Raw genomic sequence first — 21,129 nt, 5'->3', positions numbered from 1 at the left:
CTTGGAGTACCGTGTACATCAGTCACACACAGACGTGATAAATACATATACGAATACACAGCTGAAATATAACTATTTTAAAATACCTTGGAAAAGAAATATAAGTGTATTGCCACGCATTTGCTAAGCATGCATTGGCAATGGAAAACAGAGATGCGCTGTAAAGGGAATTCTGGGTATAACGACAGCATCCAAGAGCACTGTTTCCAACCTCATGGTTTTATTTTTGCAGAAAAATCCACACAAGACGAGGATGCCCCTTTAAGGCGGTACGCCACCCCTTTAAGGCGGTACGCCACCCCTTTAAGGCGGTACGCCACCCCTTTAAGGCGGTACGCCACCCCTTTAACCCCCTGGCTGTTCGGAATGAATGCTAACGGGCGCATTGTGTACTATGCGTCGTATTAGCGGCCGGAGGGACTTCATAATTGCATTGTTTCCCGGCGTTTAAAGGTGCTGCGTCTCTCTCAAAGGCCTCTCCTCCCAATCCTTGAAAATAGGGGATTAGTGTTATCTCCCTGGAGCCCCCCCCTTCTGCAGTGAACCCCCGCAGTGAAGGGGATGGTAATTAAATGCACTCTGGGGACAACTGCTTCAGATCCGAAGCCAGTATGGGGGTCCTGCTTCGGCAAATCAAGCCCCACCCGAAAATCAATATTTGTCTGACAAACTGGAGAAAAGAAGACATCTGCGCAAATTTTAAGGCGCTCAGAAGAGAGAGTGAAGCGGAAACAGGTTCAAATACAAACTGTAAATGAAAAGTTAAGTATGGCTGGGAAGAGCCACCCAGACTGGACATGGCCCCTGATTCCGAGATGCAGTGTGTCATAGGCCATTCTCATGAAACGACCAGCCCGGGGGGGGGGGTGGGATTAAGCCACTCCCAGGGCGGGGGTGATTGATGGCTGGCAGCCACGCTGCTGACCCTGTGGAATGCCAATCATCTGAGACATCGCCACCTGTTGGTGGCTTGCACCTGTTGCCCCCACCCCGAAAGGGTAAGCACGACAACCAATCACTGCCCTAAGATCCAAAAGATGCCTATATAAGGCTTGTTCTCCCCATCAACCCGTGTCCTACCGTGACTCTGCCCCCCCCCCAGCCATACCCCTACACCACACTTATCACCACGGGTAACATCCCTGGCATGCCGACACACAAAAAAAAAACTCAAACCTATTTAACTCTCTAAAATTGGATGCTGCCAATTCTCTGCGATGACATAATCGCTGAAGATCCATATGAAATTGCTATGAGCAGCGCAACTCTGCAGCCGGTGACGTGGCTCGCAGACGGCGCTGCGCCGGTGACACGCGGCGCCCGGACAGCCCGAGACGGGTGACAGTCTAGCCGTAAATCTGAAACGCTTCACTTAAAAAGGGAAGCAGTCTGACAAATATCTTACAACACAGACAGGCTCTCAGGAACATTTACATGACATTAGGCAGCGACTGCCTCTACGCTGCCTCCAGCCTCCATGAGACCCCCAGTCATATCGGCATGCTGGGATAGAGGGCCCTGCAAGGTGAAACCTCCCAGACTGTTATCGAGAAACGGCGATCAATCTGGGGAAGGGGGGGTGTGATCGACTGTGCCGGAGGCCCATGAAACAGGAGAGGGGGTGACAGAGTCTCTGTGTGCCCCCCTGATTCACAATCCCCCCCCCGCCAAAACACATCCGGCTCTCATCCCTTCCACAGCTTCCGCCTAATTACACAGATTCTTTGTAACCAGGTACATGACAGCCAGTGCCCTATGTGCCCTTTGTCGCCCCCTGCTGGGAGGGGGAGGCAGGGGGCGTAACTCACCAATTTCAGGAGTCTTACTAAACCCCCCCCCTCCCACCCCCCCAATCACCCACTGTCTCCCCTCAGATAACCTCACGGCTCCTTGTGGATCAGCAGCCCCTCTCCCCCCGTACAGGCTCTGTGTGTGTGTGTGTGTGTGCGTGTTCGCATTCCGGTCTATTCTACACTGACCCCATTTCCCTGGTCCTTCACAAAGGTACACACGCCAAACACGATTCTTCCCCAAAATTACCATCACTGCAGTAAGAAGGATGGCAAAGGATTCATCACAATGTACTGAATAGTGTCCATTCTAGGGCAGCATGCTGGCTCAGTGGGCCACTCTCTGACTTCACATCTGCCGGGGGGTGCGTTTGCTTCTGGGCCCCCCGGAGTGTGCGTGTGCGTCCCGGCAGCCCAAAGTCAGACCAAGCGTTGGCTCTGAATTAGGTATGGCGTGAGAGTGCGCGTCCTGCCACGGGCGGGAAGGAGTCTGCCTTCAGAAAGACACTATAAACATACTCGCCGAAATATCAAGCCACGCCGATGGGTAAGTGTCAAACGCCAAATTCCCCGGTTACTCAGTGTAACAACGCCTGCTAAGCAACACAGAGTAATAATAATAATGTTGTATTCTGAAATGCACCCAAGGCATTGTGGGCTATTTTGGGGGATTTTAAAAACAGAGCTGGCAGGGCAGGCTAAGCCCCTCCTTAGGTGGGCGGGCTGCGTGCCCTGTGGCGGGGGGAGCCTGAGCACACCGTCCGTCTGTCCTTCTGCCCGACAAAGGGCATCCTGACGAGTCTCCCAAGGCCCAGACGTGGCGTCCTCTCGCAGAGCAGGGCGGGACCGGCTCTCTCTGGCCGTGCCGGAGCGCGTCCAAGCGATCCCACGCCGGGCGTGTTCCCGGCGCTCCCAGGGCTCGCCTCCAGAGGCCAAAAAGTGGGCCGGACGCAAACGGCAGCTGTACTTATCTGGGGTCCGCCCGCACACTGGCGGTGAAATGCCAGCCAGCCGTCCTGCCCGCCTTCCTGCCAGAACCGTTTTTTTGGGCTTGCGGCTGGTAAATTGTGAGCCATTACATTAAAAAATGTAGGAGCATTACGTCTAAGAATGCATCTTTGAGGAATCGCAGAGTGCGGCCATTCTCATATCTACGACGTCGTGAAGGGCCTCATCGAAACTCACGTAAACACCAGGTCACTCTCTCAATTTGGAACTCTTTCTCTCAAGGTTACATTTTACACAATGTCTATAATATTTTATATCCTCTGTCTATAGCATTGGTTCCTGCTTTACTAGAAGTTGTTGTGTAGCTCTGGGTGTAATACTGCTTTCCCTTGTACCTGGACATTCACTGGAAGCTCAGCCTAGCTGCACTTATGCAGCTAAAGTAAATGTAAATCTAAATGATGGACTGGCATCCCATCCACGGCGTCCCCTGCCTTCTGCCCTCAGCCTCCTGAGATGGGATCCAAGCCCATCCCCTGTGCTAGATTAGCAGTTATGGACGACAGATGGCTGGGTATACCATAACATCACAGTATCCCAGAATGCACCTCTCCAGAGTAACAGGAATTATACGGGAAAAAAAAACAAAACAAAACAGCCAAAACCAAGCAAGCCACTAAATCCAACGGAGAGTCCCCCCCCCCCCACACACACACACACACAAAACATTGTTGCTTGTTGAACACAGTGGCAAACATCAGAGGGATGAAGCACGCCTTGGAAGTTTATTAAGAGCAGATGGGATCACTGTTTAATGGAGGGGGGGGTCGGCACGTGCCACAGGTACGCCTTGGCAAGTCAGGCTGGGGGCGGGTTGGTGGGGGCTGGGTCCTGCGGCCGCATGGCTGCCATGTGACACAGGCCGGCCGCACTCTAACAGCTGCAGCTTTGCAGCAAATGGCGTGCTGCTGGATAATTTGCCCCCCCCCCCCCCCCTCGCCTTTCCACTTTGAAGCTACCGTGCACTATAATAAAGAAGCAGAAGGCCCAACCTTTTTATTCTGCAGTGCCAGTAAAATGCGGCTTAGCGCCAGGCCGCGGCTGCGGCAGCACCTGCGACGGTCGCCGCTGAGATGAAAACGGCAGCTGCAGGTATTCACCGCGTGGCTTAATGGGAGGCGATTAAACGCCCTGCGCCGCAAACTGCCGGCGGCGTGGCCAGCGGCCGTCATTCAGCATGACACGAAATTACGACGGCTGCGACAGAGGCAGAGCAACAACATCAGGCAGGAAATGAACAGAATTAAAAGAGCTGAAAGGGTTTTGCGGGACTGAAGGCACAAATCTTCCGTTTTTGTTCCGTTAAATACATACAGACGCGCTAATGGATTTCTCAGTATTGGGATCAGTTTATCATTGTACTATTGCGCTATAGTGGCTCAAACATCTTTAAATACATTACAAAAGATCACTGCTGGATTTCTGCATTATCTTTAAATGTGCTTTTCTTTGCAATGAATTAGTTTGTAGGGGCCCATACAGGGTAGCATGTCATTCAAATGACCCTTTGATGGCAACACGGCAAGTCCATCAGCGGCATTTAAATCAATTCCTAATTGATTTATTGTTAGATGTGACCAAAGGTAACCAGCGGGTTAGAGGTTAAATACGTGTCAAAAGTGTAAAAATTCATGTTGCGGACGTTAGCGATAGCATTCTTTGGGATTTAGTGCTTTAGCTACCTTTAGCTGCCTATATTAAAAATATACAGGGTTTTGACAAATGAGTTTTATTTTTGAGCTAATTAAGCAGTTTTTTGGCCATGCTTTTTAAGCATGGTGTATATAAATCAAATGCGCTCATCACTTTTTAGGGCAGCATTAAAGTCTGGATTTCGTTATTTTCCGTGACGTTATCCGTGACGGGTTTCATGTCGCTATCCGCCACTCCCCGTTTATCTTCATGTATTATTGGGGGATCACTGTGCACTAGTCACTATGCAAACACAATCGCTGCTCAGAATGCGACGATAAAAGAGGCACTTGTGGGCTCTGTGATGGGGTGGAGGGTGGCCAGGGGAAGGAGGGGGCCGTGCTTTTTGCCCTGGATGGAGTACAGGAGCACAAGGGGTCCGATTCTTCCAGACGGGTGAGCGCTGAGGGGGGGGTGGGGGGGGGCTGTCATCAATTATCGGCCTTTGTCTCAGAAAGGCCTTATCGGCAATAGCACGGCAGGAAGGGGGCAGCCCAACAATGGGCGGCCGTCCGACCCCCAGAGACCGCCGACTCCTGCCAGGCCCCGCCCACCCCCACCGAGGGCCCGGGACGGAATGCTCCGTGCGTGCCTGCGTAAAAATAGGGCCTCGTTACTTCCAATTTTCCAGATGATTTAGAAAGTATAAAACAAGTATACAGTGCAGGGTGAGCCGGCGCAAAGCTGCGTGAGGCCGCTCCTACCATTAAAGACGTGTAAACAGATTTAAGGCCGCCTTCTTTTAGCTAGCTGTTGTGAAATGGGTCGCCCAATGAGCCGGCCTCTCAGCAAGTAGTAATATTCCATTTCAAACTTCTGAATTTATATCTCGCTAAAATACTGTTTATTTTAACATTTTTGTACCAGGAGTAACAAAAAATGCTACATAAATTTCTCAGAGAACAAAACAAATACAGTTAGTTTTTTTTTTTAATTTTTGACTGCAGTTAAATCTGCTTTGTATCTTATTTTAAATAATTTCAAGGGTTTTCCAAACCAGTGTGTATTTATTTATCTGTTCTATCTGTCTTTGGAATACATGTGAGAGTATTCCAAAAAAGTTTGAGAGGCCAATCTTGAGTTGAAGTTTACCGCCTGAGGGTTTGGGGGGGGGGGGGGCGAAATAAAGGAAACAAACAAATCGGGGGGTGCCGGCGCCCGGACTCCCCTCACGGCGGCCCCGGCAACCTTCCGGAAAGCACTGTGCTGTCTTCCCGGAACGGCAGCATCTAAGGAGACAAAGCGCTTATTGAGCGGCGCGTCGTACCGTCAGCGGCTCAGTGCTCGCCGTGTGACAGTGTAATGACAGCGTCTAGTGCCTGTGGTTGCAGGGGGGAGGGAGGGCCCCCCATCACTGCCGGCCCTCTCAAAGGGAGGCCGATGACTAAAACAGGGCTCCTCGTTCGCTACCCCCCCGGCTGGCCCGGCACGCCCATCCCTCCCCATTTTCCTTGGCAGGCCGGCAAAGCCAGATCTATTTTTAGCCACTGCGGTCTATTTTTAGACAGCTACCGGGTTTTGAGGCATTTATAAGGGAAAGAACACAGAAAACGCAAAGGGGCGGGTCGGGCCGGGGGGGGAGGGGTCGTGGTGAAGGCCCGGGGGGGGGGTGGGGGTTGTGGAGAGGGCTTGCAGTCTCGGGCAGCCATATTTTCACATGTCAGTGTGGGGAATCCAGCTGTTTCCAATCTGAAAAGGCGGTGAAATGTATTTTTTTTTGAGTGGCTTGGGGGGGGGGGTAGGCTGAGATCACAAAAGTTCGTGGTTTTATAAATAACTGCACCCCCAGGCAAACTGGCCAGGATACAGCTAGCCGTTACCACGTGAAACAGCAAGGCCAAGCACTGAAGCCCCCCCCCGAATAACAAAGGGGGCTCTCTCTGTCTGTGAAATTTTTGACAAGCTGTCTTTTGAAGGGGGCGGGGGGATTTTTCATGGCCATGCAGTATTTGACAGCCTTCCCCCTGCTTTTTCTTCTTTCTTTCTTCCCCTCGTTCTTCTGAGTTGGTTTACCACTGCTTTGTTTAGACAGAAGAGTCGTATATTGGGGTCCACTGTACAGGCTATTTTTAACAACTACACAAAAAAGCAGAAGAGAATAGCACTAAAATAAATTCTACGAGGCCACATTCAAAAACAAACTTCCCATTTCACGCCTTGCAGTCCTGGTTTTATTTGTGTTTTTCTCACCCTCGTCAAGATGCGTCGATTCACAATCAACGGATTATTTCCGATTGAAATTAAAAGTCATCGATAAGAAATTGAGGGATCTGCGTGTCTCTGAGGCACTGCGCAGCTCGTCCTGCCAAGCCTCGTGAACGCCAGGACGACGTAAAGCCACCCCTGTCACCGTCACCTTTTAATGGCACAAGGTTAGTGCACGTGATCCTGAAAAGCTGATTGGCGCGTTGATCCTAAAGGTGGGTAACCATGTCACATGCGTGTTTAGCGAGGCCAGGCGGAAGCACGCTGTTAGCAGTGCAGCCCGCAAGTGAGTGAGACGGAAAAAATAACGCCGTAAGGATGCAGGACATGAGCTTACAGGCCGGGGGGGCGAAGGGCCATTCCAGGAATCTGACTCCAAGACCTCGCCGGAGATTAAAATTGACGGAAAGTCATTAGGATCGGTGCGATGTTTGCGGGGAACAGGAGTGAAGTCGAACCCAGTGCAACGGATGCACTTGGTTGTCATGGATTTGAGAATCAAGCACCATCCGGGGTCAGAGTGCGACGTGACGCGCCTGCCCACCCTCTAGCACTTGCTGACGTTTTTTCCCCCCCTTCGCAATAGGATCCAGCACCGCCAACCACCCCCCCCCCCCCCCGTGCCCCGAAGCACAAGGCAGAAACGTACCAGGAGCACCCAGAGCCGTGAGGGAGGTTTGCCGAATCTCATTAGCCGAGAAGGTAGTCATTAACAGCGCGACCTTCGGAAATAATTAACAGACCCTTCCATCCCCCCCCCCCCCCCACAAACCAGCACTCACTCAGCCCTCTCCCTGAGCTTGTGTACATGATGATGGGGGCGGCCAGGGGGTGGTGTTTTGAGATTAAAGAGAGGACATTCAGATTACGCTAATCTGGGAAATAGGATTGCCCCTCTCCACCCCCCCCCCACCCCCCTGTCCATCCTCACCGCTTCATTTATTCTCTCCTTCTGTCACTTCATAGCAATGTTGGTATCAATAAAAGCATATCAAGGGCTTTGGAAGGAATCCAGAGTACACACACACACACACACACACATGCAAATTACAGAGTATATCAAAAACAAGCAAGATACTTGAAACCTCAAAGGGTTTGACTCAACACCATGATTCAGCCCAAGAACACTTACTGCCGGACCTTATGAATATATATCTTTTTCTAAAACAAACAACATTGAACCAAAATTAAAATCGGTCCACATTGGATCTCATGCACAGCTGAAGGTTTCTTCACATTCCCTAAAGCAATTCCTGTTCTCTGGATATTTCCCAGCTCAGAAAGGCCCTGCCAGATTAGTTGTTTTTTTTTTGTTTTTTTATCTCAAGCCAAAGATAACAAGCAAGCTAGGCTGCTTTAACAAAGACACGCAGCACACATTAACTGTGACAATATATAGAGCTTAATATAAAGACGCAGATTCTAATTACGGACGTTGATTCCTAGCAGAGAGATAGCAGGGATGGCCTGTAAGCTCGGCGCATGTGATCTGGCGAGATGGCGGATATTCTGAAGCGAGCCGATGCAGCAGACCAACAGCAGCCAGATATTTGCTCAGGCTGACTCATTTCGTTATAGCGGCTCACAGAAGGTACCTAACGCTGTACTGACAAACTCACAGAACAAAAGAAAAAACAAAAAACGCTTAGTTAGAGACTTAGAGCTGATTGATTACCGCTCCCCGCACGCTGTGCTTTTGCCAGGTGAAAACATCTCTCCGCAGAGGAGAAACAGCATAAGCTTCAGCTGTTAACTGTTTATATGACTTCAAATATCTTGCATAAATAGCAATTGCTTATTTGAGGATCTACGTATCTGTTATTTGATATTGGCTTGCTGTACTACAGTTATTTTCTAAATACTATATATACGGAGCATATGCACTACATATACATACTGTATACTATATATACTTGTGTGTTTATATATTAATAACTAAAGGGACTGAAATCCTGCCGGCCACTGGTTCCTGAAGATGCTTAAATTCCTCCTGGTAGCGACTTACAGCGCAGTTAGGAAGGAGTGGCCTGTTTATTTTTTCCCACTGAAGCTGGAGATCTGTGAAAGACACGTCTGAAGTTTATTTTCACCTCTGGAAGCTGTTTGCCGCCCCGGCCCGCAGATGAGACACGTTTGCGGCTGTTAATCATCTCCGACGGCTCAGTTGCTTTTTCCAAGCAGACTCACGAGGCAGCCCCCGTCACCGCGTGGATCTGTGCGTCTGTGCGAGCGTGTGATTTGATGGGGGGGGGGGAATGGGGGACGCTGTTTCCCTTGCTGAAAGGCTGCCCTGGGACGGGCTCTCTGAGACATAAACATCGCAGGGGGGAGCTCTCACAAGCCCCCATTTCGCCGTTGAGCCGACGTCGCTAACTGTCAGCCACAGACGTGCTAATTGCATGTAGCTTCCTCGCTAATGCGGCCCAGGCTACTGGGCTCAGCCGCCCACGCGCCACACCCTCCCCCAATGCCCCCCCTCCCTCACAACACCCGTCGCTGGCTGCTCCGGGGATGAGACTCTCCGGGGGCATGAGGAAAACTTTCAAGAAGGGGCGCAGCTGAACGGCGGGCGGTGGAACCCTGACAGTCGACCTCCCCCCCCCCCCCCCCGGCTCCTCGCCACATCTCAGGCCCCCCCGCCGCGCCGGCTGAGACATCGGCCCGTCTCTGCTCGCTCCGTTACACCCTCCGCCACCAGCCGCGCCTCCCGGTCCGTCTCGACTCTCGGTGTGTGAAACCGGGAGCGACATGCTGTCAGCCGCTTTCCGGCATTGCTGGTGCCCCCCGCCGTGAGATCTCCCCGTGTCCCGTCCACGCCGCCCGGTGCGGCGCCCCTCTGACGGCCGGCAGGGATATTTTCATTTCCCGCAATCCAGTGGAGTGCTGCTTGATATGTTATAAAGGTGAAAAGTATCACGCTTATCAAACGTCACTCATGATGGGCAGATTCTTGGTCTCACCGCGTTCGCATCTGAATCTGCTTTATACAGCCGACAGTTAGGCTCTGATCTGACCCTGTGCCCAAGACCTATGGACTGCACATCCTTTCACAGTAACTTAAAAAAAACTAAAGACAAAACGCTAGTGAACTGTAGCCGATTCTTCATCTAATCGGCATCACAAGCTCACATGTAGAATATTTCAGGGGGCTGGGCTGCATTTTTCAGGGGCGTAATGGTTTAAATGGAAGTATGACAAGGCTGTGTGACTCTGTGTGTCACTGCTCCTTCCGCGTGCTGCGAGGGGCTATCAGAGAAGGCAAGGGGAGCGAACGGCGGGTACTGGCAGGGATGGGGGTCTGGTTTGAGAGACACACACACGCACACACACACACACACACACATTAACATACAAATGCTCAGCTCTCTGACGATCCATCAGACCCAGAGTGTCTTTTATGCTGTCGTCTCCCCTCTAACACGAAAGTCAGGGAGCACAAGTGTCACGGCCCAACCTGCAGCTTGTTCCCCCCTCCCCGCCCGCGACAACGAAATTTAAGCCCCAGGAAAATGGGCAGCCACGTCAGATTGAGAACTGCCCCAGCGAGTCTGTGATCCACACGGCGAGCACCTGCCCCATGACCTTTCGTGTGGCCTGCTGTGTGGGGGGAGGGGGGCGGGGGGGGGGGGGGGGGGGGGTGGTCCACGTGTCGGCCCACCCTGGCTCTGGGCGCCACCTGGCCTGCCTAACCCTCACCTCCAAGACACTCAGTAATACCCAAGACGTCCTCTTAAGTTCACCTAAAGCCCGTTCAGGTCTTCCCCATCGCGGCTCAAGGGAAACTGATTTCACACCCGGTATCTGCCAGCACCTCTTGAAGTTTCAGAATGACACCAGAGACCCTCAAAACTGTCCTATAAAACATTTAAAGCTATTAAAATCTACCTATGTTTACAAGATTCAAAGCCTCCAAAATGTCCTTCAACAGAATATTTCCCGGACTCAATGGTCAAATGCTACTCGCCTAATACACCCCTTATATAAACAGTGAGCCCATCTATCCATCTGTCTCCACTAAGCGCTGATCCTGTGCGAGGGGGGGGGGTCTCTCCCAGGAATCACAAGACACAAAGCAGGGGACAGGAACAGCCTGACCACTAAGCCAGTCCATCACTACCGGCGATTTAGAGACACTAAGTCATCTGACTAATACTTGAGTGTGGGAGGAAGCTGGCGCACTTGGAGGAAGTGCATGAGGACACCAGGAGGACGTGCAAACTGCAGACACTACGTTGGGTCGGCCGTGCAATCCAGTCCCCCCAGTCTGGGCAGTATGAGGCCACAGTGCTGCCCAGTAAAATACCTTCCACCAAAGATGAGACAAACAGCGACATATCAGGTGCGGGGCCGGGGCGGACAGCAGGGGGCGCTCACCTCGACGATGTCGGAGTTGGTGCGGCTCTCGTGGGGCTCGTTGTACTCGGTGTACTTCAGCAGCACCTTGTCCATGTCGGTGCTGGCGTACTGGAAGAGCTTGTTAGTGCTGTTGAAGATGATGAGGGCGATCTCGCAGTCGCACAGCACGCTCAGCTCGTAGGCCTTCTTCATCAGGCCGAACTTCCTCTTCGTAAACGTCACCTGGAAAAGTAAATGCGTCCGACTTCAGCTCACGTTTTTGTTTTTTTTTTTTTAAATATGTAAATCCATCAGTGTTGCCGCAAATACCAATCTTAAACAACAAAAGCATGTTTCATTCGCACAAACATCAATAGCACAAAGATAAATGATTAGCCATAGCCAAAAGAAATCTTATTTCATGATTATTGTACAATATTTATGACATCGTGAAGGTTGACACGAATAGTTAATGCAAAAAGTCCAGCAGAACGTCTATAGAGTTTTTACTGGTACCCAGTGCTGAGTACACTTCATTTTATAGGCCAGACAGTTATTTTTGGGACCTTTGGGGCCCAAGACAGCTACCGGGACAAAGAAAATAAAAATAGGTTCATTCACAGCTGCTTAAACGCATCAAGGAGGTTCGGTGAATTCAATGAACGTATTCTGTGAATGGCACATACCACAGGCGAGCTTTTTGCTGGCTTTTTAATAAGAATTATCTAAAATTTTAAAAACCATTAAATAAAACCGATTCCAAACCATTTCTTTGGTACACATGAATAGCTTGCGGGGTCCCTCGCGCCCCCTTGTCTTTACAGTTGTCTATTTGCAGTTTATGATGATATCCCTACAGCATCGTCCCGTTGGCCAGGTGTTATCCCTCCAGGACAATCTTGAATAAATGACAAACGTTTTACACGAAGCAGTTTGCACTTAAACGGCTTTAAACAGACTTGCAGCCACGGAAGCGTGACAGCGACCCCCCCTCCGCTTGTACACCGCACTCCTCCATCCCAAACGCCACCTATTAAACGCCAGCGGAGATCTTGCCTACGAGGGGTTGCACTAAATTTAGAAAATGACAAATCCAAGGTGAAGTTCATGCCCCGCGAATTGACTCCCTCCCCCCTCGCCCGGTTATCCGCGCTTGTAAGCCGGCGGCAGCCCGGTATTATGCTGGCACCGGGCATCGGGCAGCTAGGGCACCGGGACTCAGCCCCCGCCAGCGAGATCCCGGCCTCGGATTAACGCGAAACGCGTAAAACTCACTTTTAAAAATAAAAATAAATCAAACAGCTGACGCTTTTATTCCAAAACGAAACGAAAGGCATGCTGCCTTTTTGCAATGCATAATCATTTTCTTGATTTATTTTCTCATATTATTATTATTATCATCCTGTATCACCAATGTTTTTTCCTTCTTATTAACATCATTTTCCCGGTATCAGTAATGCGATCTTGACGTCTGACTTGTAGACAAACTACAGCAAACGGTGTAAAAACAAGATCGCGGCCAGCACCCATTTGCGACGTGTAAGTCAATGTGCTTAATTCAGCAGCGTCGATTTAAACACGATCCTAATAAAACTGGGAGCTGTTAAGAGTCATATGCCTTTCATTTATTCATGTGTAGCGTTGCCCAGTCTGTTTACACTGCATACTAAATTACCGCCGGCGCAGAAAACAATGCGAGATAAACAGCGCCCAGGCAATTAAGCCCGGTCGATTTCATCCTAAACCGAAAGGATTAGAAATCAATGTATTGCATTTAATAACGGAACTGAAAGTGTTTTGAACCAAATATGATGGAAAAATAAATAAGGGGAATATATTTAGCCTGGACAACGGGCATTTTGTGACTGACAGCGGCGTCAGAATGAGTAATGTCACAGAAAGCCACATCTTCCCCTTTCTGCATGTCTGCCCTGCATGGTACCTGGCCTCTGATGCAAGTGAGAATGAATCATGCTTGGAGCGGGACAAATCGCAAAGAGAGGTCAGTACTTGCCCCGTTTTTTTTAAAAATGATCATAATTATTATTTTAACAAAGTTCTTGTGTAATTAGGCTAATAGTGCATATTTTTTAAACTAATAATCCAAAAAAGCTTCTTATAACTTCTTTTCAAATGAATTATTAAAAAATAAATAAATAAATCTGCCATGGAGATTGCATTCGGTGTCCTGAATAAAGCCGTTTCCTGGAGGAAACAAGGTGTTGAGAAGCAGGTATGCCCTTTCGGGGGGGGGGCGGGCGCTGCCAGTACGGGAAGGACTTTTTTTTTGTTCTTTCCCAGGAGGTGCCACTACCCGGCGAGGCAGAAAAACGAGCCGGGTGTTCCCCCCCAGCGGAGGGGGGGCGGCTGGAGCATCAGCACACGGCTGACTCGACTGTTTGAGTCCATTTCTGCGATTAATTTTTAAAAATGCACAAGGACTGCTGCACCCCCCCCCCCCCACCCCAGCTCACTGTGGGTGGAGGGGCTGGGAGACTGGGCCAGGAGTTTCCGTGGGTGACGTCTTAGTGGGTGACAACTCAGTTCCTGCCAGGCCTGGTGTATAGCCCCACCACATCCCCTTAACCAGCTTAATAATAATTCATACCAGCTAACTAACCTGTTTTCAAAAGGCCATCTGTCTGGGTGCTTAGATGCCGTTACTGTTCAGATATAAATCAACTCTGTAACAGGAATCGGATGCATATTGGTGGACGCCGGCGTCTGATGAGTGGCATCGAGGTGGGCGGCCTCTTCCGCCCCCCCCAGCCCCCCCCGCCCCCGTCGGCACGGACGTCACGGTCACACGCGCGGTGCTGATCGCACCCTCCAGCAGGCAACGGCGGTTAAGCCCGGCAGTCTGCACGCTGGGACGAGACTCGCGCCAAAAAGGCACGGGATGGGGGCCGGAGTTACAGCCGAATAGCAGCCGCGACGGGTGGGACCCGCACACACACATACACACACAGGTTACACACACATATCTTTGTGGGGACCATCCATTCATTTCTAGGAAAACCCCTTGTGAGGATCAAATAGTGCCCCCCACACCATCAAAATACCAGGTTCGATCCCCACAGTGTAACATATATATATATAACAAACCCCCCCACACACACGCACACCCAAAATGTGAAAAGCTAGACAGTTGTCTGGAACCCAACAGCTATGCAAGCTGAAGGCAGCCAGCAACAAGACATTTAAAAACAAAATGTCCCAAACAATAGTCAAATCAATCAATCGATCTATCTATCTATCTATCTATCTATCTATCTATCTATCTATCTATCTATCTATCTATCTATCTATCTATCTACTGCAAAACAAATATTTCACAATTATTATCTCCTTATGACTATGACCCTTTACCTGGAGTAGTAAGATTAAGACAGATTAAGAGATGGGTGCATGAACAGATGAATATATCGCCATGACTACATGTACTATAAAAATCACCTGAAATACATCCATACATCCACTTCTTTTTCATTGTTCCAATCTGGGTTTATGATGACATTTTAAATCACGGCAGTAAAATATTTTACGCAATGGATCTTCGTCTCTGCAGCTGAATGTGTGTACTGTGTGTGCAGGTTTACTCTAACACATTAAATCAGTCACACATTCATGATATCAGGCAGTAAATATGACCCAGGTCACGGTAAATGACTACTCCTCGTGCCTGTGACATTTCCTCCTGCAGCCTTGTTTGAGCTGCGGCGTTCTGCTCTGTGGTAACCACTCGCTCCCAGTACTGTGCCCCTGTAACGTCTGTAGCGATTGGTGGGAAACGACCATTAAAAAAGGCTCAATACAAACGACTTTTCTCCCACAGTTTATGTCATGGCTGAAATTATGCACCTATTCTGTTCCGTCTCATATCTTCACAAGTTTGACAGCGTCAACAAGCTTTACGAGGCTGATGGCGGTGATAGGCCAACAGCCAATATGGTGACAATTGGTTTCCACACATTCTTGAAAGTGCTAAACATTTAAACCCATGCGTCTGTAAGTAAAAAACCATTCTGTGTAACACTGTGGTTTGTAAAGAAAGGGATTAGGGCACTTGGATGTCGCAGCGAAAACCTAAATCACAGCCGCTGGCCAGTTAGATGCTCATGACATTTTCATCTCTGCAGGTAAGTAAGTGCACGCCTCACTACGTAGTGCTTTTTGCCGAGCGTACACTAACTCTTCGTGGAGAGCTGTTTTCTTCTCCAAAATCGCCATGTCATATTGATGTCTTTTCTCCTCATGGATAATCCAGGCCCAGCCCTCTGCCACTGCTAGAATTAGCAATTTGAGACAGAATGTGAAGAGACACTCATCTCACTTTCAGTCAGGGCTGAGTTTAGCCCCTACATGGCATCTAAGAGGCTTCTCTAAAAGCAGGTACAAAGAAGGTTCCTGAAGACAAGCATGTTTACCAGGGGGCTCCCAAGACCCCCACTGTCCCTCTGGCACAAAAGAAAAAAGAAGAAGAAAGAGAAAGAGGTCAACAATATCGTCATTCCCTGCCACGAGAAGAGGCCAGGAAGCATATTTGTATGTGTTTCCTGCCATAACAGGAAGAGCCAGGCAGCTTCCCCTTCACAAAGGCTTCGCTTCTGCTTATCCCACCTCCCGTCCCGCGTTCCTGTTAGCCTGGGGGGTTGGGGGGTCCTTGGAGACAGCCGCCTGTCCCATGCCTGCGCACTTTTGTGAACCCCCGCGCGCTGTGAACACCGTTACTTTGGCAAGGTCAGGTGGGGCCCTCAGAGAATTTCGTGCAAACTTTCTGTGTATTTTGGCCTTAATATATATACCCTTCTGTATAATAATACATCAAGGGATTCTCTCACCAGCCAGGCACTGGATAAGAGCTACAGAAGATGTATGTATGAATGGACGGATGTTATAGCAATCCTCTCCATTTATAATAATACAAATTGGTGAATACACTATGCAGTATTATATTTTGCATTTTCCTTTGAAAAGACTGAAAAGATCCTCCACAATGCGTTAAAGCATTTCATCAACTTTACTAAGGCTGTCCTTTTGTGCAATCCAAGGAAAGCAAACCCAAAATATGGAATGCCGGAACAAAAAACAAGGAACAGGACAGATCAGAGAGCCTTGATTATTCTGCATCGTTAATTTGACGTAGATTTAGCTGCCCTTTCTCTGTCACGGCACTCAATCTCTCTCCCTCTCTCTCTCTCTCTCTCTGACACTCCTGCTCTCTCGCCTATGCAGGTTCACACGTAAACAACAACCAGGGTATAAATAAATGCGGTTTTCTGACACCCTGGTATGGAAGGGGGTTGGCAGGGGGGAGTTCCGGCTACGTGTCTCTCCCTCCTTCCTGTCAGTGGTCATCCTGCACCCCCCGGGCGTATTCCCCTTTGGGTTTCCTCGATCAACCCCCCCCCCCCCCAGTGAGCTATGCAGGCAGATGCATTGCTGTGATACGGGCCCCCGGCATTGGCCCTATAGCTGGCGGGGCCCTGGGTGGCGGCCTCCCGTTTGCCTGGCCATCGGCGTGGCTTTAAGCCGTATCGGGTTACACGCTGAGTCTACGGCGGGCAGCATGTGCTACTGAGGCTAATGTTGCATGGCGGCCCGGAGTGTGTGTGGGGGGGGGGGGGTCAGTCATTCTGCCTTTCCTGAACAAACCGATATGCACTCGAATCACCCATAGAGTCTGGTGCTGCCTGAGCGATGGCCGTGAGCTCGTCACGCACCACGAATCGCCGGGGATGTTGTGTGTGGCGGGGAGCCCGCTCAGCTGCTCTGTGCACGGCACTGTGGCAACATCTGCTCTTACAATTTGTTTTGTAAGGCTCACGATGTGAATCCAAAGCTCGCTAAGAAAAAAAAAATACAATTACCAGATAGGAAGAGGTAATGAAAGGGGTTTTCTGAGACACTGATTGACGTAATCCCGGCACAATTAGATATCAACGTGATTCAAGTGAGTCAAGATGGCGAAAATCCTGACGGAGGTTTGAAAGATATCATAATAAAAATATCCCAAAGGAAATATTTTCAGTTCTGTTGCTGGTACTTGGGAAAACTGCAATATTTCACATGGGATAAGAGAAAAAAAGCATGTTTTTCTTTGGTACTTGTGAAGTGTTACGTAAAACATATAATGGAAAAATTTAAGGAACAAATAAATAAAAAAAGGAAACAAAGCGTTGCTTAAATCTGTGAGTCAAAGTCGAGCTCGAGCAGCACGATGGTTTGAATGAATCATGGCTGTAGCGTAGCGCGTTAGCATCAGCATGGCTGCTGTCCTTCCTGTTTCAGCATTTAAATAAGCAGAAGACAGAAAGCAGCCTGAAGAAAAAGCAACAAACTGAAACTAAAAAACTAAAGAGGTTTTTACAGATGTCATTGTCATCAAAGGGCTTGAAGCTGTCTGGCCTTTGATTCAGAGTTTGGTTCAAACCTGAAAGGCTGGGCGCACTCATGGGGGGTTGGGGGGTAGGGACTTCGTGAAATCTCGCTTCTGGTTAGCAGATGTATATTTCATTGCACTGAGCAGCAATTTGATTTCTTTCACCGAACACGGGCAAACTTCCTGGTACGCACGATGTCGACTCTCACTGCTTTCTAGAGATTCGAAAACGGTCTGATCCTAAACTAAAATCAAACTAATTCCCCGCCATGGACAATGAAATCTCCACTTCTGGTTTGGGATTCACAGAGTGTCAAAGAGCCAAAACAGCTAAAAGTAATTCTGCTTGAAAAAAAGAATCTCGTTTAGGAGCAGACGACCATTAAGCCCACAGTATAAGGGGCCTTTCTGGAAACGTAGTGATCGCCTCTCTTTTCTGCCTGTTATTATTTTTTGTGACTGATTCTACCAAACACATTTGTGGCATCCTGACACACTTAATGATTTTCAGTGTGTCCCTCCAGCAACATGCAAACGGCTGTGGTTTTAATAAGCAACCCTGTTATTTAATCCTGCTGCTTCATTCAGTTCTTTTTACTGTGTTAGTCTCCAGAGCGTTTCACTTTATTTTTAATTGTTTTATAAAAAGCATAAGCATATTTAAAGATAGGCAGATATGCAGTAAATGAAGTAAAACTTTTAATATCTGAATATCCTGCAATAAGTAATGCTGTTTTTTTCACAACAACACTGTGTTATACGGACCGGTTTTCGCATTCTGTACGAGTCCTGTACGTTAAAATAACATCAACCTTATTTAGATAGTAAATCTTGCCCCGAAAAAAGATTTTGATGAAATGAAAGTTGTGTTCTTTTATTTTTACTGAAGTCACTTTAATTTCGCATTACTCGTGTTTAAATGTGGGTAAGCCTTCACGTGAGATGATGGAGCACTTCTGTATAAAAATAAAAAGAATGAAAATAAATAAGAGGACAGTCGAGCAGTGTTACATTGAGTCCCCCCCCCCCCTTCATAAATCTACTTCAGCGCGGTCCACGGTGTCCAACGCACCCTTCAGAGTCCATATTTCTTCCTCACTTCTTCCTGTGGACCCCAGTACCCTCAATAATTTAGATGCCCACCCCCAAGATTACATTAATTTAACAGGGGGCTGTATGACTGCAGTGGGGGGCTGATTCAGGCCACTGCTTTTTAGGTTCGCCTCCTTTCTCGCCCTCACTGCAGCAGCCGGAGATGCCCTGCATGGTGATTTGCTGGCGTCCCGCAGATAGGCATGGCGATCTCGGCGGTCTGTTTGCCTCACAGGTGAACGGTGTGTCCCGGTAAGCCTCAGAACAGTCCAGCAAATTGCCTCATTTAGGAATTAAACATGTTTCAATCATCAGACCAGGCTCTGTCTCGCGCCTCGAATGCGACACGTCAGAGTACATGGTGTTATTTTATGCTAAGACTTTGTTTTTCCTCTTCCCAACCCCTTTCCAAATGTTGTTGAATTAAATTGCTTTTTTGTATGATGATTTTCACCTCAAAGACCCTGATCATTTCAGCTTTTCAGAAGGAACATGCTGCCCTGAATGAACCAAACAGTCCTTCTCAGGAAATTGTACCAAATAGAGCCACAAATATCCCATAAAAGGGCAGGACACGCTAATAACTTGTTGGTTTTCATGTACATTAATTTCTTCTTCTGATATATATTTTTTTCTTGTGTCTACTCTTATGAGCTATTGCCTGTATTTATTTCTCTTTTCTCATTAATTTCATATATATTTTTTTGGTGATTATTGGATTCTCAATGCATACAACGCGGCTGCATTTGGACAAATGTGGATTACATGAAGCAGAACTAAACAGCTCTTTCAAACACCAGGGTGCCTCTTAATGAACCTCGTTGTGTGTGTCTGTGGGTGAATGTCCATCTTATAGGTATGCTAAGCCAACAATCGGCAGCTCTTCTCTGATTTTCGGTAAATGACCTTCCTTCTGTGCTGCACTTTCTACCCATTATGCTGCCTCGACCCGTGCAGAAAATAATATTTGCCGTGCACATCTGGCCCGTTCGTGTGCGTCTATCTTATTTTTTTGCTCTTAAAATTGCTGCAGTTGCCTGGCCATGGCGACGATCTATAGGCAAAAGTGCCGCATCCGATATAGTCCTTGTCCTAGAAACTTGTGAGGGTCTTGTGACTAATGATGTCAGTAGACGCTGGTACAGAGCTTCCCCTGAGAGGCACACGCGCGTGTGAGGACGCACAAACAGGGAGCGAAGCCCTGCCCGCCACAGGCCAACGATACCAGCTACTCACTGATATGTCTGCAGAGTTCGAGTAGGTCTTGCCGGCTACACCGGGACGTGGTGTGAGGAAGGGTGCCTGAAAAAGCCTGTAGTAACGCTGGCTCTTTTTTTGGGGGGGGGCGTCATACATTTTTTGAGCTGCGTCGGAATGGGGTCGCCGATTATTAATTGCATTTCAGCGTCGATGGAAAGTCCCCATGACGATAGGGATGCAAATGCAAGTGCCGTTTGTTTACTTCTTATCTAGCCACCCAGAAAACACCTCCTGTTTAGACCAACAGCCGACTTAGAGCACCCCCCCCCCCCACGCCCGCTGCACCCACCCTCCTCCGTGCTCTCTCACCTGTCTGTTGCGTTCGTCCATAATACGTGCAATCTGAATCTTCTTCCTCCCCATCTTCCCCGTCTTCTCCTCTGTCCCGTCTCCAAGGAATCGTGGGTATTCCTCTCCTGCTCCTCTTGAGGTTCTCCCCAAGGCGTTCGTTGTCCGTACCACTTGCCTCTCTCAGTTCACTCCGGCATCTGCTCCTAAACGACGGGACGACACGCATAAGAAAATGTCAAGAAGGGTCTTAATGCTTTCGAGAAACACCATGAAGGAATATCCTGTCGACACTTAATAAACTTTTGTAGGGGATATAAGTGATTTCGTTATTTTTCTTTGATTCGATTTGATGCCATCATGCTCTGTTCCGGGCTGGTGCTCTGCTTTCAACAAACTAGGTAAAAAACAACTCCTGTAATTGATAATAGGATAACACCAGAGCCTTGTTTTTAAATAATATACATGTTTCAGGTTTGGCATTTTTTTTTTTTTGGTATTATTAGATTGATATCGGTTACAATGACAATAACAGCTGATCTCTCAGCTTATAAACAGATATGATACCTTTAATATGGTATATGATATATATTATGCATCGTCATTGCATTATTTTTTTAATTCTAAGATCAGCATGATTTGCTGCACATTAGCAAAAAAAATGAAATCAGTGTTTGAGCACACATTTGATTTGCAAGTGTTAGTTAGACATTTTCTAGCAGAACGAACAATCCTGAAAAGACTAACTTTGCGTTTTTTATTCCTCAAGGTGACAAAACAGCTTGCTATTCATGTGATGAGTGTACCAGTAATATGACGCATCATTAATAAAGGGCACAATTTGATTTTCTTTGTAATGAGAGTGTTTATATACCTTAAAAATGGAGCGTAATGGAGAAGTGTGTTGGTTTTATGACGGCCTGTAGTAATCTGCTGCTGAACTAGGAATCTAAGTCATTCAAGACTCAGCAAAAATGTACCATCAAACCACATGGCAGTTTTGCATCTGAAACGTTACCGGACTTTAGCAAACACGGATTACAGTGCCTTAGGGGGAGTCATCTCCAAGATGGGGGC

The 21,129-nt window shown here is 48.4% G+C and overlaps 1 protein-coding gene across 9 annotated transcripts in view; it reads right to left on the bottom strand.

The window, feature by feature from the left end:
* Positions 1-21,129, bottom strand: part of LOC111859941 (myocyte-specific enhancer factor 2C-like) — a 62,778-nt gene that overhangs the window by 15,539 nt on the left and 26,110 nt on the right. For all 9 annotated transcript variants that reach the window (XM_072714120.1, XM_072714122.1, XM_072714118.1 and 6 more), the window contains 2 exons: positions 20,074-20,258; positions 11,070-11,273 (listed from right to left, as the gene is read on the bottom strand). In XM_072714120.1, the coding sequence (XP_072570221.1) occupies positions 11,070-11,273; positions 20,074-20,127 (258 nt within the window). In that variant the 5' untranslated portion in view covers positions 20,128-20,258. The remainder of the gene's footprint in view (positions 1-11,069; positions 11,274-20,073; positions 20,259-21,129) is intronic.

The sequence above is a fragment of the Paramormyrops kingsleyae genome, chromosome 7 (genome assembly GCF_048594095.1).
Source record: "Paramormyrops kingsleyae isolate MSU_618 chromosome 7, PKINGS_0.4, whole genome shotgun sequence".
Lineage (NCBI taxonomy): Eukaryota > Metazoa > Chordata > Actinopteri > Osteoglossiformes > Mormyridae > Paramormyrops > Paramormyrops kingsleyae.
Note: the sequence above shows the minus strand (reverse complement) of the source record. Positions and strands in the feature narration are given on the sequence as shown.